Genomic DNA, 16978 nt, shown 5'->3' on the forward strand with positions numbered 1-16978 from the left:
TATTCAAATCAAAAATCCGTTCCTATTATGCAATTTAATTTAGTGTGTATTGTATCTTCTCAGTAGTGCTTTCAACTTCAAGGACAAATCTCCTAGCTCTCCGTCACTTTGCCGCCCGAAAATTCAAGCGCCCAGTTTGTGGGCAGCTTTCCTTTCATACTAGAGTCAAGTTCCTTGACTTCCTCCCAGTCTTTATCCCCCATTTTTAGTGTTTGATTTGTTCCTACTATCCACTTTCTGGTGGAACCTGTTTTTCTCACATCGTCAACTTCGGTTGACGAAAGCGATGCAAAGCCCTATCATGATAGTTAGACAAGTCAAACCCACAAGTGAAAACAACAAACATTAACAACGCTTTCTGCCGCACTCATGATCGTACGGTAGATATCCGTATTTCAGTAGAATGTTCTTCGCCTAGAACAGAGGCTTCTTGAGTAACCCGCCGTGCCGGAAAGTTGGTAGGATGAATGCGATTTGGGAACTGAAAGCGGTTGCTATCTTGTCGCTGAAATGGCATGGAGGTAGGCAAGTGAGTTGGCTGTGTTATCTTGTTGTACTGAGAAAGCTTGGCTCCATAATCAGGTGACGATATTGTCTTCACTAAAAATACCAATGTTAGCCAGGAGTTGGGCACAATGCCTTCAGGCAGAAATTAGGTGACCTCATAATGGTGTAACGAGTGCGGGATATTCTTTGATAGCCTGTCTTACTAACTAAACTTTGTAAAGCTCAGTATTTGCCGTTTTTGGCCCGCTAGTAAGATTCCATCTTGCCCTAGTAAGATACGTATATATTTGTGGGCAGTTGCATTGCACTCACTCCAAGATTTACAGCAATACGGTAGTAATTAAGTTCTATATTGTAGCCCACTGTTGTGGGTCATATATATTTTTGGGGTGCTCTCTGTTATGAATGACAGCAGGCTATAGAGATCGATTTATTTGTGAAATTGGAAGGTGCTCAACATACACCAGGTCCGTGACAGCGATCGCCACTGCCGCATTCACAGGTGTCGTATTGAGTGTCATGACTGTTGGCTTCTTTGTGTGCCAGTAAAGGGGACCCCGCATTGTAGATCATCTTGGAGGGGTAAGGCCGCGTGGGTAGCGCTGGAAATTGGGCACAAGCCGCCTCTGTTACCCTAGCACTCGCACCAATGCTAACCCTATTCTCCGTATTTATTCATGACAGAGGCTAGCCCCCCAGTCCAGCGTCGCGTCGCGTCGCGTCGCATCGTTCTCCAAACCTCTTAAATCCCACTCTTAATTGATCCCCCTATATTTCACGCATCTAATCCACCATGGCAGATCAGGACCGGTCGGAAATTATTAGAAACAATCCTATCGGTAAAGCTCTTGAGGCTTTCCTTACGTCGTTTAATTCTCTCTGTGGGAGCAAAACCTCGGGAGAGGCCCTTAATCAACTTGACGATGAAGGTAAATGGCTTGACTTCGGTGTGGGATTTCTTCCCTAACTATTGCTTAGATCTCCAAAACATCACTATCGAACTTCTCTCAGCGCTCCAAAGCCTTCGGGTGACTCGTCTGCTTCCTTCTCGCAATGGCAGGAAGAATTTGCTTCGCGACCTACCAGGACTAATTTCAGCCGTCGACTCTGAAGACTTCGACTACGACCGCGTCAAACCTCTTTTGCGAGCAGTCATTGCTAAGGAACCTGACGAGAAAATCTGGGCACAAGTTTATCATGCTGTTACGGAATCCACGCCGCCGCCCCGACCGATCGCCCCTGTCTTCCTACAGACGCCATGGCTTCGTAATACAAGTAGTTTTGCCAACTCCTCCGAACAACGAAAGTATATGGACGCTGTCTTAAAAGAGGAGCTCGGTACTATGTATGTTGGGCTCCGCCGCTTCCACGAGACCTTTTTCGGGGGTATAGCAGGCCTTCAGACCGCATCTGAGGTCGTCTTTGCAAAATGCAGGGAAAGCAGCAATCCACTCTACGATAATAATGGTTGGGTCGGGTGGCCACTACAGACCAAGGAGAAGGACGTTCTAAGCTGGTTCCAAGATATTGTCCCACAGCTATCACAGCTAGCTCAAGGTTATAGCCCTACCGCAACCCCGACACGACGACCAATTGTGCAGCCTGATAAGCCACTTGAGGGCTCGACGGCAGATCGCAAACTAGACGTCGGCTTTGTGAATGATCCAGAAGCCCGAAAGAACTCGCGATACCACTGGTCCCAGATTCTCGTACCAGGCGAGCTGAAGAGCAATCCGGACGCTGACAAGTCTAAAACGTGGCTGGATATTGGGAGATATGTAAGGGAAGTACTTGCTACCCAGGACACTCGTCGATTCGTTATAGCCTTTACGCTTTGCGGGCCTCTTATGAGGATATGGGAATTCGATCGCCTAGGGGGGATTGCATCTGACCAGTTTGACATTAATCAAGATGGACTCCGGTTTGTATCAACGATCCTTGGGTTTCTTTGGATGAACGAAGAGCAGTTAGGATTTGACCCTACCATCATCACGTCAGATGGCATACGATACGTCGAAATCGAGAGGAATGGTCAGCGTGAGCGCCTTATTTTCGACGGAGTCATGAGGCGTGCACCTTGCATCGCCGGCAGAGCAACGACTTGTTGGAAGGTCCACAGCGACAGAGACCCGCGGACGCCACTTGCCATCAAGGACTCGTGGCAATATCTAGAACGTGAAGAGGAAGGCGCATTACTCAAGGAGGCAACCGACAAAGGCGTAGTGCATATGGCACGACACTATCACCATTATACCGTTCAAGTATCCGGGATCGATGACGACGTGCAAGGCAATGTGCGGAAGCGACTGGACATCACGATGGCGGAAAATTACCGATCGGAACGTTTGGTGGTCATACGTACAGCCACACCTACCATCAGTTCGCGGGAAGGTCGTAGGATGGCTAATCGAAAACGGCCGGCCAGTCAAACCGACGCGGCTCTTCCGCCGAACAAGAAACGATCCTGTTCGGCTTCTCCGACCAAAGTAGATAGCAAGACGCTGCCGAATCGAGTCCATCGCCGCCTCGTCCTCCAAGATTATGGTGAGCCCATCTTCTGCGCTAGCTCTCGCACGGCGCTGCTAGCCGCGCTGGGAGAATGCATTGAAGGACACAAGTCGCTGCACGGAGTCGGCATTCTCCACCGCGACATTTCAATCAACAACCTTATAATCAATGAGGACGAGAGCAACCCTTCCCGGCGTGGGTTCTTGATCGATCTAGATCTTGCCATCAAAGAGCACCGAGAAGTTGTTTCGGGCGCGAAGGGAAAAACCGGCACGAGGGCTTTTATGGCGATTGGGGCTCTTCTAGGCGAGCAACATTCCTTTATGCACGACCTGGAGTCCTTCTTCTGGGTGTTGTTCTGGATGTGCATCCACTACAGTGGACCAGGTGAGGATATTGGCCAGACTGAGTTCGAGAGTTGGAATTTCCTTGATACGAGACCGTTAGCGATTCAGAAACTTGGCTATGTGGCGCAAGAATCCATTTTCATTGGGGTGATCACCGAATCCTTTACGCCTTATTATAAGCCTTTAATACCTTGGATAAATAAGTTGCGGAGGGTTGTGTTTCCGAATGGGAGTAATTGGCAGAAGGAAGACGAGAGTGTGTATTCCCAAATACAAGACGTCCTTGGCGCGGCTCGGGAAGACCCAAATGTATTCAATAGTATGTCGGGCAGCTAATGCTTCCGAATGCTCAGTAATCTAACTGTTTTATTATCACCCATCTTGCCCAATACCCTTTTTGCTCATACCGATTTCGTTACTACTCAATACGTGATGTATCAACTAAGTGGTCGAATACATCACTTCCTAGCATCGCCGTCTAACCTCTACTGCACAAAATCACCCCAGCGGATGCCCTGCTCCTGCCACGCCACCATATCATGCTGATTCTGATGCTGAGCCCGCTTCAGTACCTCCGGGAGGTCACGGTCGTCGTATAGCCGCACAGTAACACCTCTCATACGCACTAATGACGCCGATCAGATCACCTCTGAAGCAAACGGAATTTTTTCGAAACTTCTTGCTCATTGTCCTCAACTTGGGAGTTTTCATTTTGCTACAACTATCTTCAAACCTTCATTTTACAAATCTCATTTCATCCTATTCATTTATCATTCAACCATCATGTTTTCTCCATCAGACGAAGATATACACCAGGTTATGGATCGATGTTCTGGGTGCTCCAAAGATGACGCATCCGGTTGCCTTCAGGTTGGCCAAGCTACATCCTCTTAAATAACTCGGAGACTTCTAACAACACGCAGAGTTGTGAAAACGACGTAGAAAAGGCGGTTCAGAAATTTGAAGAAATCAAGGTATGGATTACTTGTTCTCCGCTTGTCTTCTTGTCACTGATCTAATATTGATGTTCAGAACTACCTTTCACCGGAGGCCCCGCCTAGTAGCGACGACAGCACACCGAGCCAGTCGAGCAATGACTACAACCACGAGGATCAACCCTCAATGCCAAACCTACCGGTCCTTTCCGCTCCCAATGAATTTACCAACAACGGTCATCGTGTGTTGGTAGGTACGTACGTGAATAGAAAGTAGAAGTAATAAGAAATAGCAATAGGGTGAGACTGGTGTAATATTGATGTCTAAGTGTCACAAACTAGTTTGGGGACAACCAGTTGAGCCATAAAGCAAAAGCTTCCCAGTGACCAGTTGGTCACTGTTCCCCAATTCTGTATTATATGTGTTACCCCGCAGCTTGGAACGTAACACTAAAGAAGGAACTATCTTCTGAGGGTCGTAGGGGATACGAGGCCCTTATATCTACCCTGGGTACTTAGGTACATAGGTACGTAGGTGCATGGGAATATATGTACTACGACTCTCTGGTCCCCTTGTCACACAACCATCATCGTGGCTCTGGTCCCTTGGGGTTTCGTGAGCTCCTTGGCGCAATCCAGGCTGGCAAGTCCAATACAGACGACGTCCGAAACCATTCGAGATGTTACGATGTGGAGAGCTTGGCGGCAAACGTGAATGCCGACATTGAGGGATATCCCACGATGTTTTATATAATTTCGACCAATGACATTGACATTATACACGAATGGATAAAACACGGGCGCGATCCTAATGCGGCGTGGGGACCAAATGCTTTCCCTCTTGTTGTCTTTATCGACGAGTTTGAAAAGACGAGCCAGGAGATCCACAACACATTGTTGATACCTTTCGAAGAGGGTTAGTCAATCTAAGCAACTACACGAGGTTAACATACTAACTATGTGGTTGGATAGGACGTTATGAGGATCGCCGGACTAGAAGACCGATTGACTGCTCTAAGACTATCTGGATTCTCGCAACGAATAAACTCGATGATACAGTTATACCCATACCAGGCCTTGGCCAGTCGATACCGGCTAGGCGACTGGGGTCCCCAAGTGCCCATCCTTTGCTTAGTACATTGAAATGCGATCTAAGACTTGTGGTAACAAGAAGAATTGGCTGGTGCTGGAGTGCCAAAACGGCACGAGGGGGCCAATGAGCGCCGGCTTCATCCTTCTGATCGCTCCGTGCAGGGACGAAAGCAGGCTCGGAATTGACTCCACTCAACTACACCAAGGGGCTTGGTTTAGTTGATTGATGAAAATATACCACCTCTCTTGATTTAGTTGATTTAATTACATCCACCAAGGGTCTTCGTAGAGCTGAATTAACTAGGTTAGTGTACTAAAAAGGCGGGTTTAAATGAGAATATTTTAGTAACCTAAAATTACCTTATATTTTTATCTTTAAGTGCTTTAAAAAGGAGATTAGAAGTGGGCCATAGCATTTTACCAGACTGCTTTATCATATCTTTAGTTATCATCTATCAATACGAACCATCGTAAACCTCGTCGTCGCTCTAACCTCTGTGCCCATACTGTTCATACCGTCACCAAAATAAGCTGTACGCACTAACAGAGCCCCCCTGCCCCTTAAATACTCCACAGTTAATACACGGAATCAACTCAACTAAATCAACCACCGACCCTCGTTGGGTTGATTGAAAAAAAGCACGGCCTTTGGTTTAATTGAATTGAGTTAAATTGAATGCATTTGGTGTACACCACGGTGGAAATGGTGGAGTTGATTCCGGTTGCTATCCGACCATGTGATGGAAAAGGTCCTCGTTTTGAACCTCTTATAGAACCGAAATAGGGGCTCGCACTAGTTAGATCGGTATCTTGAATCGAGCTTTGCACAGCTTGAGGCACAAGAACATGGACCACAATCCCATGTCAGCCCAATAAAAGGAGGGAGAGTAAGCCACCACACATTCGATATAGTCCACTCAAACTCAAGTCTACCACATATTAACATGATAATACCCTCGGATCTGCGCGTGGAACCGGTACGTCTTATCCCGTATTTGATAACCCAACCTAGTTTGATACCATCAGGTGCTTATTAACTCATCCTTCGTATAGGAACCATATGCGCCACGCAATTTAACATCGCCTAGCATGCCTAACGAAGACGACTCCTTCGTTGCCCTACAATATAAATTCTTCGATGTTCTGCGTTTGTTGGGAACTATATATGAGGCGTTGGGAAAGCACCACTGCTACGCGAGCCACTTTGAGGCAGCCTTTTGGGCAGAACATCGCAAGCTTCAAGAAGCGACCGAGAACAACAAGATCCTCGCCTACCAGCTAGAAGAGCTTCGGACGCAGACAATCCATGGGCGGCGTAGGGTTCCGGACTCTCCAAATGCGCAACAACAGAATCCTACCGTTCACCGATTGCCGCCAATACCGGAAGAGCTCGAGCCGGGCGAGGAAAAGACTTATCGAACCACGCAACAGGATACGGGCCTACAAGCCGGTTCTTATACCGACTTCAAGGTAAGCCAGGCACGAAGCAGATGTCCGCCAGCTAGATCCCGTAGGCTTATCAGGAGTGCAGAGTGAAACCTCAGAGCAGAATCAGATGAAAAATGTGCCGGCCGGTTCAATCTTACGAAGGTTGCTTTTGCGGCAACGATATGATGCCGAAGTTTATAAGATGTGAATGTCTCTCGTTGTCCTAAAGTTCTTTTTTTTTTTTTTCATACAGTCTATTGTCGTCTTGTGTATAGTCTAGGTGAGGTACGGAGCTTCCGAATAGTAAGTCGAAGGGGAACGATTGGCTTGGTGTCACAAGGAGATTGGTGCCAAGACCATGTTAAGTGTCAGAATATAACGATAGGTACAAGAAAGCTCCTACGGAGGTTCGGGATTAAGATTGTTTGGATATTAATTGTCCCAAGATCATGAAGCCTATTATGAGGCCTTGGGCGCGTATGCAGATTAGAACCTGATATAGAACCAACACCAGGCCCACCTTTCTCTTAAAAGGGAGAGCGGGAAAGTATTAGTAAAACTTGGATACATTACGGAATGATTCCCCCCCTCTGAGGAGAAGGAGAATCAAGGACCTTAGGACCCAAGGAAATTATTAGTTGAATTTGAATCTATTCCAAGCCCTACAAACTAAGCCCTTGTCACACTTGGAGAGGAAACGGCAGGTAGGCCGAGAAAAATGCCGTGAGTGTATATTTGTCACATAACAACATACGAACCTTCAATCCAGGTGAGGAGAGTTCTATTGATTTATCATTAATGATGCTGTTTATTGTGTTATCTTATCCCGTTCTCCTCACGTAATTACTACCTGCTTATGTGAACTGCCACTTAAGTACCTTCATATCTGATCAGTTTCTAAGCAAGCCCATTCCTCCTACCGCATTATCGTTTTTTCTTTTTCAACTTTTGTCTATTCGCTGCATATTATCTCCTGTTCCCCCAGTCACTGATTTGGAAGAACCAAACATTGTTGCTGAACAAAATATATTTCCCTCCTAAGGCCTCATATTCATCTCGCACTTCGCTAAGCTCCCTCGTTATACCAGTCCATGCGGCACACATTTCATCGAGCCTATGCCGTAGCACATCGCATTCTTCTTAAGACTGATGCTGCATCGTTATGTGGTCATTGGACGAGCCAGCAGCTTCCGTTGGTAAACGCTCCTAAGGCTAGTTTAGCAGGTACAGCTTTCATCGTCGAAACAGCTCTCCTACCACATCGTTAAGACTATCGTCGCAGCGAGGAACCCTTCGTAACCAATGCTGGACTTTCGCCTGTCCATGACCGGAAGTGCATGACGACATCAGGTTGTAGCTACTCTCTACTTATATTATCCCTACACCGGGCGATGTAGGCAAGGCTCAAGGTACGGCGCACCGAATTATGTTCGAGTACATCGACAGGTGTAGGACGTAGCCTTGGAATATCTCTGCTATTGGTGTCTGTATAATAAAACCAGGACTAGCCTCTTATAAACATGGTGCTTCACTCAACAATGCTGGGCTGTTAAAACGATGTCGAAAGATAAGACTTGGCATGTCCTGAGTTTATTTGTATATACAGTTCTCTGCTTTCTTATCCCTCGCTGGATTCTGATAGAGGGTTGAATAACGCGTAGAAACACTCCTTGCATATCCTAGCTATCCTGAGAACCAGATGGCTTGCGTACAATATACCGGGGCATGTATAGCAGCGAAGGAGAAGACAGGATATTTGTCTACAACAAGGATATGCATACTGTAATCCTACGGGTCTTGGTTCGCCGTGTGATCTACGCTTACATTCTTACGGAAGTTCGTATGAAAAGGCGGGCTCGATGAAGGAAGCAGGGGTCGAAGCAATACGTTCTTGACTGGTGATCCGATCTAGAGTACATGCGATAGGTACATACCACATGGCTGTCTTGAACGCCATAAGGTCTCAGCAAGCTTGGCGATTCACTACTACAGTAGCAGCTCCGGTACTAAAATCGCCAACCCCGGATCGATTCACTTCATCATCCAAGTATGTATTCATCACATGCACGTAACCATGGCCTCTGCCGCAACAAAGGACCCGGCTATCACGAAGGAGGATTTCGCATTACCGTGGCAGAGGGACGTACGCCCTTCAATCATAGCTCTTCGCTCCCAATCATTGGTCGAGCTGACCCGGCCGTTTGGATACGCTAATGCTGGTAAACCAATAGACAGACGGGACAAGCAGGCATCCTGCCAAAGCAAGGTAAGATCACCGTCAGATCCGCTCTTTACCCGGGAGACGTTACCGACCCCTGGTAGCAAGGGGCCTAAGAATAAAACCATTGCTTGGCGCGAAGGCGTTACATAATTCGACTTGCCATCGGCACGTGTTCGTAAGTAGCTAAGAAGGTCGGCCCGAGGATCTGCTCTACCTACTAGGAAAGACCGCCACCTTTCGGGCATGGGTATGGACGAATCAACGGGTCGACCACTTTCTTCGGGTAGCTATGCCTTGGCCTATACCATTCTTGGTCCTCCCCTGACTCTTCATGCCATATTGTGGGACCATGCTTGTTACAGCTCCCCGGTATACCAATCATAACATAGCCTAGCTGGTTAGAGCTATTATATGGCGTAGTCATCCCTTTTCCTACCAAAGGATATATCGAATACGCAAGAGGTTGATGCTGTTGTGCTGCCGTATAGTAATGAAATGTCATCATGTGGGCGTCTCAGATTTTCAGCAAGATGAAGCGAGGCTGTTTGCAGTTATGATAGGTAGTACCACTTGGCCTTTTTATTATCCTAATTTTTGGCTTACTATGAGCTTCATAAGAGTATACTTGCTCTCTCTGCCACCATGCGACGCATCAAAACGAAAAGAGAATCACGTAGAACCGGCTCCCATACATCGTCCCTTTGCTAATTGGCTCGGTGGGCCAAACCGTTTCCAGTCCCCGGTAGTCAAAGTCCACACTGCCTCGTCCACGGTGAGCCACTCGCACGTGTACCCGAGCGGCTGCTGCTGGACCGACACGGTGTGGAAAGCCCGCACGTCGCACACGTCTTTCCAAGCTCCATCAGTCTCGAATTCTATGTTGACGGAGTGGTTCGTGGCGTCCCAGAACGTTGCCCATACCTTGAGGGGTTCGTCAGCGCGGATCGTCCAGAGACTGTGAGCCGACGGTGCGGAGGGTGCACCGTAAGCATGATTTCCCGCCCATACGGCCATGAATGTCGTCCATATAATGAAGCGATAAAAAGCGTTCGGATTTGAAACAAAAGGATGGCGCATGACGTATAGAATTATATATAGCTTCGTTAATATTTCGATGTAAAATATAAAAAGGAACGGACACTTATATATAGCACTTTCTATAGTGCGCTTATACCTACTAGGTAGCTATCATCTACGGCAGGGGAACAGAGTTGGCATCCTCCCACACAGGACCTTAAAACGGTCGCAGCGAACAAGTTAAGTCTCGGAATACATCGATTTGTGGGAAGGCCGGTTCCGGGCCCCGAGACCGGAAATGAGCCCAGGATTACGAAAGCTGTCTAATACATATTACGAACTAACCAAGCCGTCATGGAGAAGCGGCTGCTCTACTATTCTTTTAACGCTGCATCATCCGTGACATTTAGTCGGTATATCGAGAGGTTTTTGGATTAATCGCCGACTTCTTCGGTAGCGAGCGTTCTATCGGTATCCAACATTTGTATTATATATAGTTGACGGTTTGGACATTTCGACTAACTGCGTATGGCCTGATATATAACCTGCGTGGGGCAATTACGATCATTAATCGAGATTTCGGGAAGGTGATGATGAAGCGCGGAAGGAGCTTCCGCCTGCGATATGGGAAAACTTCTTTACTTCCGCTATTGGGAATACCAGTCCGAGTAATGCTTGATGTAGCAGAATTGCCAAGAAAATATTCATTAAAAAAATAATATAGAATATTCTTTTTTAAATAGTTTTCTTTAAGAAGGTGTTTGTAAAGATTTGCGGAAAAGGTTATTTTAGCAAAGCATGAACTTATCTTTAATGGAGATAATTGACATAATATATAATATAGATAATAAATAACTGCCTTCGTATAGTATGGCATAGAAACATTTATTAATCTTGTTTTCATCCATTTAATAAGGGATTCCGAAAATAAGCCACCTAGTTCCGGTATTTAGTGTTCGACCTTAGTTGCTAAATATAACCCCCATAACAAGTATGAAAATGTGGGTGTATCGGAACGGAAGTTTATTAACTTATTCCTCCCTTCCTTTGGTTTTCTCCCTTTGGTTTTTTTCCTTTTTTCTCCTACTCCTTTTCCTTTCTCCTCTACAAATTGACAGATTGGCTCGTCAATCGCCACAGCAATTAAATACTTATATTTATCCTCTATACAGCACGTTCATTTCTTTCCTAAATAGATCTCCCCGTGTTCTACACCGGCTTATTCGAGGCATCTGCTAAAGCAAGGGGTAAAGCCTTTTCCCGTAAATGATACCGTCTTGTCGACACCACCACCAGCCTTGATATGCTTTACATAAAGGTCTTCCCTAATCCTCTCGCCAGCTCCAACGACTCAACTGGTTCTCTTAAGTTTTGCCCATTTTGTATTGATAGATTGACTTTGATATCGATGAGAATATTCCCTGGGTACTCATTCCATTCGCCATGTCCGGACCAAATTCACTCACCATTACCCTGCCTACTTTTAATCAAGATCCGGCATATAATGCTAGCATAGGCATTGGATCAAACGACCCCGACGATTGGACCGCCGTCCTTGACTATGCAGAGCGTAGAAGAATACAGAATCGGATAGCCCAGTGGAGATACCGTACGCCCTCATTAACCATAATAGTTACGTAAGCTAACAGGTCCACGATTTCGTTAGGTAGGAAGCAGGTAATACTGTCTAGATACGCACCTGATATAAATAACGACGTTTCTCGTACCACGCCTAAGAAGAAGCAAATATCGGCAACCAAAGGATCAAGCATTACTTATCATAACCGCAAATAGCCCCGCTTAATCCTGCCGAAAAGCCACGACATCCACATCTCCTTGCCATGCGGCAACACAACAGACTCAACCTTTTACGTACTTGGCATATCCTTTGGTAAGAGAAGGCATGATTATATTATATTATAGGCTTGATCAGCCAGGTCACGTGATGATTGGTATTTTAGGGGGTTATCATAATAGCGAGACAGCGATGATCCCTCGCGTATTCCCGGGGATGGGATACCTTAGTAGCTCGGAGTGGAATGGCATATATCAGGTTAGCAAATGCTAAAATCTTTAAACAAATATTAAAAGGATAAAATAATCTTAATGATTAGTATTATAAAAGGGGAAAAAAGCGGCTTTATGGTTAGAATTGATAAGGTATTCAAAACTTTAGCATAAAAGGTTTATGTATAATAATAAGGCTAAGCTAACCCACGCCAAGCACTGGAATGTGGTCCGTAAATCCCGTCCTTAATACTGTCGAGATCTAAATAAACAGTGGCACCTATGAATCGAAACTAGTATCTATTTTTACCTTTTTCCAACCCCTGAAAACAAGAAATCGAAAGAACCCCTTTTTCCTTTGTTTTCTCTCTAGGAATTATATTTGTCCTCGAGTATCTGATTTACCTTTGCCCCGATTTATGTCACACGGGAAAATCATCTAAATACTGATAGGATAAGAAAGGAAGCTAAATGATTAGAGATAAGAATACGTATATAAAAATAGCTAATATATATAAGAAAAGTAAATGTATTAGCCCTTAGTTTGATTGTCGACTAGGTCATCCAGCACCGGCAATCCATTCTGCACAGCAACAGCGAGCGTACCGATGTCGTCTATATCGCGAGCAATCGTCGTGTTGATTTCATTTGGAAATCGAAGTTTCGAATTATCAGCCATTATAATTTATTAATCATGAAAATATTCAGATTATTATAATTAGTTGTTAATTGATTGAATATATCAAGAAAGGTTTAATAAAATATATAGTTTTTAATATAGTTTTTTCCGGTCCTTGTTTTGTACTAACCTTGGACGTTATTCGGGTCCTAAAGCAAGGTCGTTTTGAGGTCGAAAAGAAGGTCAAGGCAAGTAATTAATTACTAAGGCGTCGGCTTTATTAACAAAGGTATGTAGTAGTAGCGGAAACCGGCTGCGCCAGCAAGATATTCTCTTATATGCCCGCTTTTGAATTCGCGGGCCCCGTCTTGAGATCGAGACCATGGCCATGTACAAATTCACAAGAACGTACTTCCTGGCTGTCACCCAGCCCAATATTCGTTTTGCCCATCACGATTTCGTAGCTACTCAAAACACGATGCATCAAGTAGTCAAATGCGTTACTTCCCAGCATGGTCCTCCAACCTCTACTGCACAAAGTCCCCCCAGCGGATGCCCTGCTCCTGCTAAGTGGAAATATGGGCTACCTTCCGCTGTCATGAAAACCATAGCACCCTCCACGCAGAAACTAAAATCTTGACGACATAATTGTGAGTGTCCTATGCCTTGGTTTAGTTGGCACAGGCTCGACAAGAACGGTCCCTTCCAAGCCCCTTCATTTTACTATAATACCGGCTAAGCTCGCATTTCCGTCACTAAAGTCCACGACGGCCTCACTCTGAGCCATGTCACTGCATAAGGCGGCCTGCTGGAGAGGCTTGAAAATGCCTGTCTATGGCTAGTGTCCCTGGGTACCTCGTCACGCCGGTCAAGCTTGTGACGACCCATGAAGAAAGCGAGTCGTCGTTGGCAGTGTCTCGATCCTTTGTGGGTAAATATGCAGCTCTAACCTTGTCTTTATGTATCCGTACCTCGACCCCGAGTCCAATAAGCCTCACCGGCAAATACACAACAAGGCGATTACGCAAAGTTAGGCAAGCATATAGATATAACATATGACGTGCTAGATGAACAAGTCCTACACAAAGCGTTAAAGATACGAAAAGGTCGTACCGTGATCTCTAGTATGTATATTGGAAAACATTACCTGGCTACCTGATTCTGTAGGTCTTATTTACATCTGCTGACGATATAACAATAGTGTGCGTGAACGCCAAGACGGGGAATATGATCCGTAACATCGTCCGGAACATAGCGGACGATACCGTCACCACGAAAGAGTTAGACTTTCATCCTTCTACTAACAATGACCAGGAAAAGAACTACGTCTCCATCTAAGCCCTGACCATTTTCTATGACCTAGTCAACGTAAAGGTCCAAAATGGTATTGTATAATACATAAGCGGTAAGAGAGTATTTAATTAACAAAAAAAAAAACTTATATTAAAGCCGTATTTACGGCTCGTCTAGGCCTCTTTTTAGGCCTCTTTTTCTTCTCTTTTTCTTGTTGAAATTCAAATAATGCAATGTCATGTCCCTCTTTCAGGGTTAGATTTGTAACTATGCTAAAATTAAGACCAGTTTTGGGCTGGGTAATGTTATTTTGTTTCTGTTATTTCCTCTTATAGTTATATAAAAGCTAAAGGAAAACTATCTTAATATTCTGATATTCCTTTTACTAAAACTATTTCAAATATATAATTATTAACATTATAAATTTAAACATTTAAAATTACTTAAATATTTAATTCATTAATATTATCAAGCAATTTTATTTATAATGTTATATTTTCTTTAATAAAAATATTGCTTTTATAGCCCACACTAGAATGTCTCCTTATTCGGTTACCACTCTCCCCTCGTATGTTACTTTTATAAAGGTGCTCGCAGCTTCCCATTATACAACCCCGTTTCTCCTAACATCCTTTGCTCTATTACTACCTACCAGCTCGGGGTCAAATACCCAGGTCGTTAGTATAGACGCAGTAAAAATCACAGATGGACATGTTATGCTATCGCGAATCGATGCTTGCGGAATCCCTTCCACTACAGAGGTCACTTCTTATACCGAGACCAAACGGGGTATCGCCTATAATAATGCATCGCTTATTAAAACCATCCTCCCTACTACCAACGGGAAGCTGAGCTGGGGGTATAACTGGGATGCTACAGACGGGAACCTCGATACGGGAATCACGTACATACCCACCTGTTGGAGCGACAAGTCAGAGGACTGGTTTGAGCATGCCGATGTAGCGATATCAAGAGGAAGCGACGCAATATTTAGCTTTAACGAGCCCGATATAGCCTCACAGGCAAACATGAGCCCTGTGGTAGCCGCCGATGCTCATATCAGACTTCTCATCCCTTTCCAGAACAGGACCCGCATCGCCGCCCCCTCCATTAGTAACAGCCAGGATCCGAACCAGGGGATCGGCTGGCTGAAGCAGTTTTGGACTGCGTGCGCGGGACGATGCGCCGTGGACTTTTGCAATGCGCATTGGTACGGGCCCGGTGGCGTGGAAGGGGCCAATCAGTTTCTCACCTACCTTACCGACGTACGCACTGCTTGTGGTGGTAGGCCGGTCTGGGTAACGGAGTTCAAGGCCATGGATAGTATTAATCAGGAAGAAGAGTTTATGAAGTATGCTTTGCGAGAACTTGATACGAACCCGGCATATAGGTTCGTAGAGAGATACGCGTATTTTTATTTCCATGAGGGTTTCCTAACAGGAGGAGACAGACTTAATAGTTTTGGACAATTATATGTTTCTATATAAATATACCTAGGTATTTATGGTGTTTATAAGACGTTATTCCCGTTATTTGATAATTAGCTTTATGTCGCATACGTTCCAGTGACTTAGCAAGCAATGAGAAGACTGGGAAGAATACTGTAATTAACTTATAATTAAGCTATACCCATATCTAGGTACCTATTATAATCTAGGTAATCATTATAACATCTCTTTTAGATATCAACAGTTTTCTTTGTTATGTGTAGCAATAATTTTGCTCAAGAGCCAGTAATAAATTACAGTTAAACATAGCATAGCTCCGCATAACAACGTGACTGTTATGATGGCGATGTTAGCTGTGATTGAAAGATGTCCCCCTTGTATGCTAATGATGTTCAAGGCAATTGATAGCAGACAGATGAAAGAGTGAGAAAGGCCTGGTCTTATAGGAATCATTAGTATTTGTACAAACCGAGAAATAACTTAGTCAAATGTTTACCTCCTTAGGTACCTAAGTAGGTGTTAAGGTATGGGGTACGTACAGAAAAAGGTGACTTATAAGCCATATATAGTTCGTTTGATGCGTCCTCCATAGGAAGCAAGTTCCGGCCAGACCTAATAAGCAGAATGCGCCGGCTAATGGTAGTAATGAAAGGTTTTTAATGGTTTGCTGGATAGCTCGGCCGCCTGGGTTCGCGGCAAGGGTACTCGAATTCTGAAGAGAAGTGAAGGTATTGGGCAGTGTAATGAAGCCAGCACATGTTATCCAGGCGAACAAGCCAGCTAAAATATTGTATCTTGCCTTGATTTGGTTTGCCTCGACGGACATTAATGTAAACCTGGTTTGCGTAGTGTCGGGATGGCTATGGGTAATGCGCCGAGAAGGGTTCGAATTATTTTCGGTGCGCATGTTGGGACGTACGTTGGATATACCTTTGTGATTTTACTCTGAAAATAAAGAGAAAGGAACAATAGAAAGTTATTCCTGCATATAGCATGTTACTTTGAGGGATGCTTAAGTGTATTAATCAAATATATTGCCTAGAATTGGGACATTTTAATACCAGCCGAACTAATTCTGGGTCGTTAATTCCCAAACAGTGGTAGTAGCTTTAATAAGGATTATTCTTATAGTTAAAGGCGAGTACAGAATAGGACCATTAACAAAATAATATAAATGTTAACGGTTTGTTCTATACATGCTGAACTTTACATGCTTATCCATTAAGTACCTAAGTAATTAGGGGCTTAGGTGCGTAGGCATGATGGAACAAGGACTGGAACCTACACAGGACCAACTAAATGCTGTCGCACTCTGCTGCTTTATCCTCCAGCCCGTCAGCAACCCCATGATCGACCACCTGGCCCGAAGAGTGTACAGCGTTATCATGTGCGGTTGTGACCCGATACCGCTCAAGTCTAGTAACGGTCGAACCTGTGGTTCCTTGCCCACCGTCAAAGACTTTATAACGGAAGTGGTTGTTGCTTCTAATGTACAAGTCCCGACACTGATGGCTTCTCTCGTCTATCTTACGAAGCTGAAGAGGCGCTTGTCCACC

General features: G+C 44.9%; 5 protein-coding genes across 5 annotated transcripts; 4 read left to right on the forward strand and 1 right to left on the reverse strand.

Moving 5' to 3' along the window:
* The first annotated feature begins 1047 nt into the window (after positions 1-1047).
* Positions 1048-3737, forward strand: F4822DRAFT_423495 (uncharacterized protein). The gene is made up of 2 exons (XM_051459982.1): positions 1048-1436; positions 1486-3737. The coding sequence occupies exons 1-2, from the start codon at positions 1301-1303 to the stop codon at positions 3696-3698; spliced, it is 2349 nt and encodes a 782-aa protein (XP_051308329.1). The 5' UTR covers positions 1048-1300; the 3' UTR covers positions 3699-3737.
* A 408-nt stretch (positions 3738-4145) lies between these two features.
* On the forward strand, positions 4146-5517 carry F4822DRAFT_435458 (uncharacterized protein; the record flags this gene model as incomplete). Its single annotated transcript, XM_051462184.1, has 5 exons — positions 4146-4232; positions 4286-4336; positions 4395-4547; positions 4937-5213; positions 5270-5517. 5 exons carry the CDS (start codon positions 4146-4148, stop codon positions 5515-5517), a joined length of 816 nt encoding a protein of 271 aa, XP_051308330.1.
* An 816-nt stretch (positions 5518-6333) lies between these two features.
* F4822DRAFT_435459 (uncharacterized protein) lies at positions 6334-7025 on the forward strand (the record flags this gene model as incomplete). The annotated part of the gene is made up of 3 exons (XM_051462185.1): positions 6334-6366; positions 6443-6859; positions 6921-7025. 3 exons carry the CDS (start codon positions 6334-6336, stop codon positions 7023-7025), a joined length of 555 nt encoding a protein of 184 aa, XP_051308331.1.
* A 7485-nt stretch (positions 7026-14510) lies between these two features.
* On the forward strand, positions 14511-15461 carry F4822DRAFT_439306 (glycoside hydrolase family 128 protein; the record flags this gene model as incomplete). Its single annotated transcript, XM_051462623.1, has 2 exons — positions 14511-14542; positions 14630-15461. The coding sequence occupies 2 exons, from the start codon at positions 14511-14513 to the stop codon at positions 15459-15461; spliced, it is 864 nt and encodes a 287-aa protein (XP_051308332.1).
* Positions 15462-15659: 198 nt separating this feature from the next.
* F4822DRAFT_439307 (uncharacterized protein) lies at positions 15660-16329 on the reverse strand (the record flags this gene model as incomplete). The annotated part of the gene is made up of 2 exons (XM_051462624.1): positions 15660-15861; positions 15962-16329. 2 exons carry the CDS (start codon positions 16327-16329, stop codon positions 15660-15662), a joined length of 570 nt encoding a protein of 189 aa, XP_051308333.1.
* Between the last annotated feature and the right edge of the window lie 649 nt (positions 16330-16978).

The sequence above is a fragment of the Hypoxylon trugodes genome (assembly GCF_022578975.1).
Source record: "Hypoxylon trugodes strain CBS 135444 unplaced genomic scaffold F4822scaffold_22, whole genome shotgun sequence".
NCBI lineage: Eukaryota > Fungi > Ascomycota > Sordariomycetes > Xylariales > Hypoxylaceae > Hypoxylon > Hypoxylon trugodes.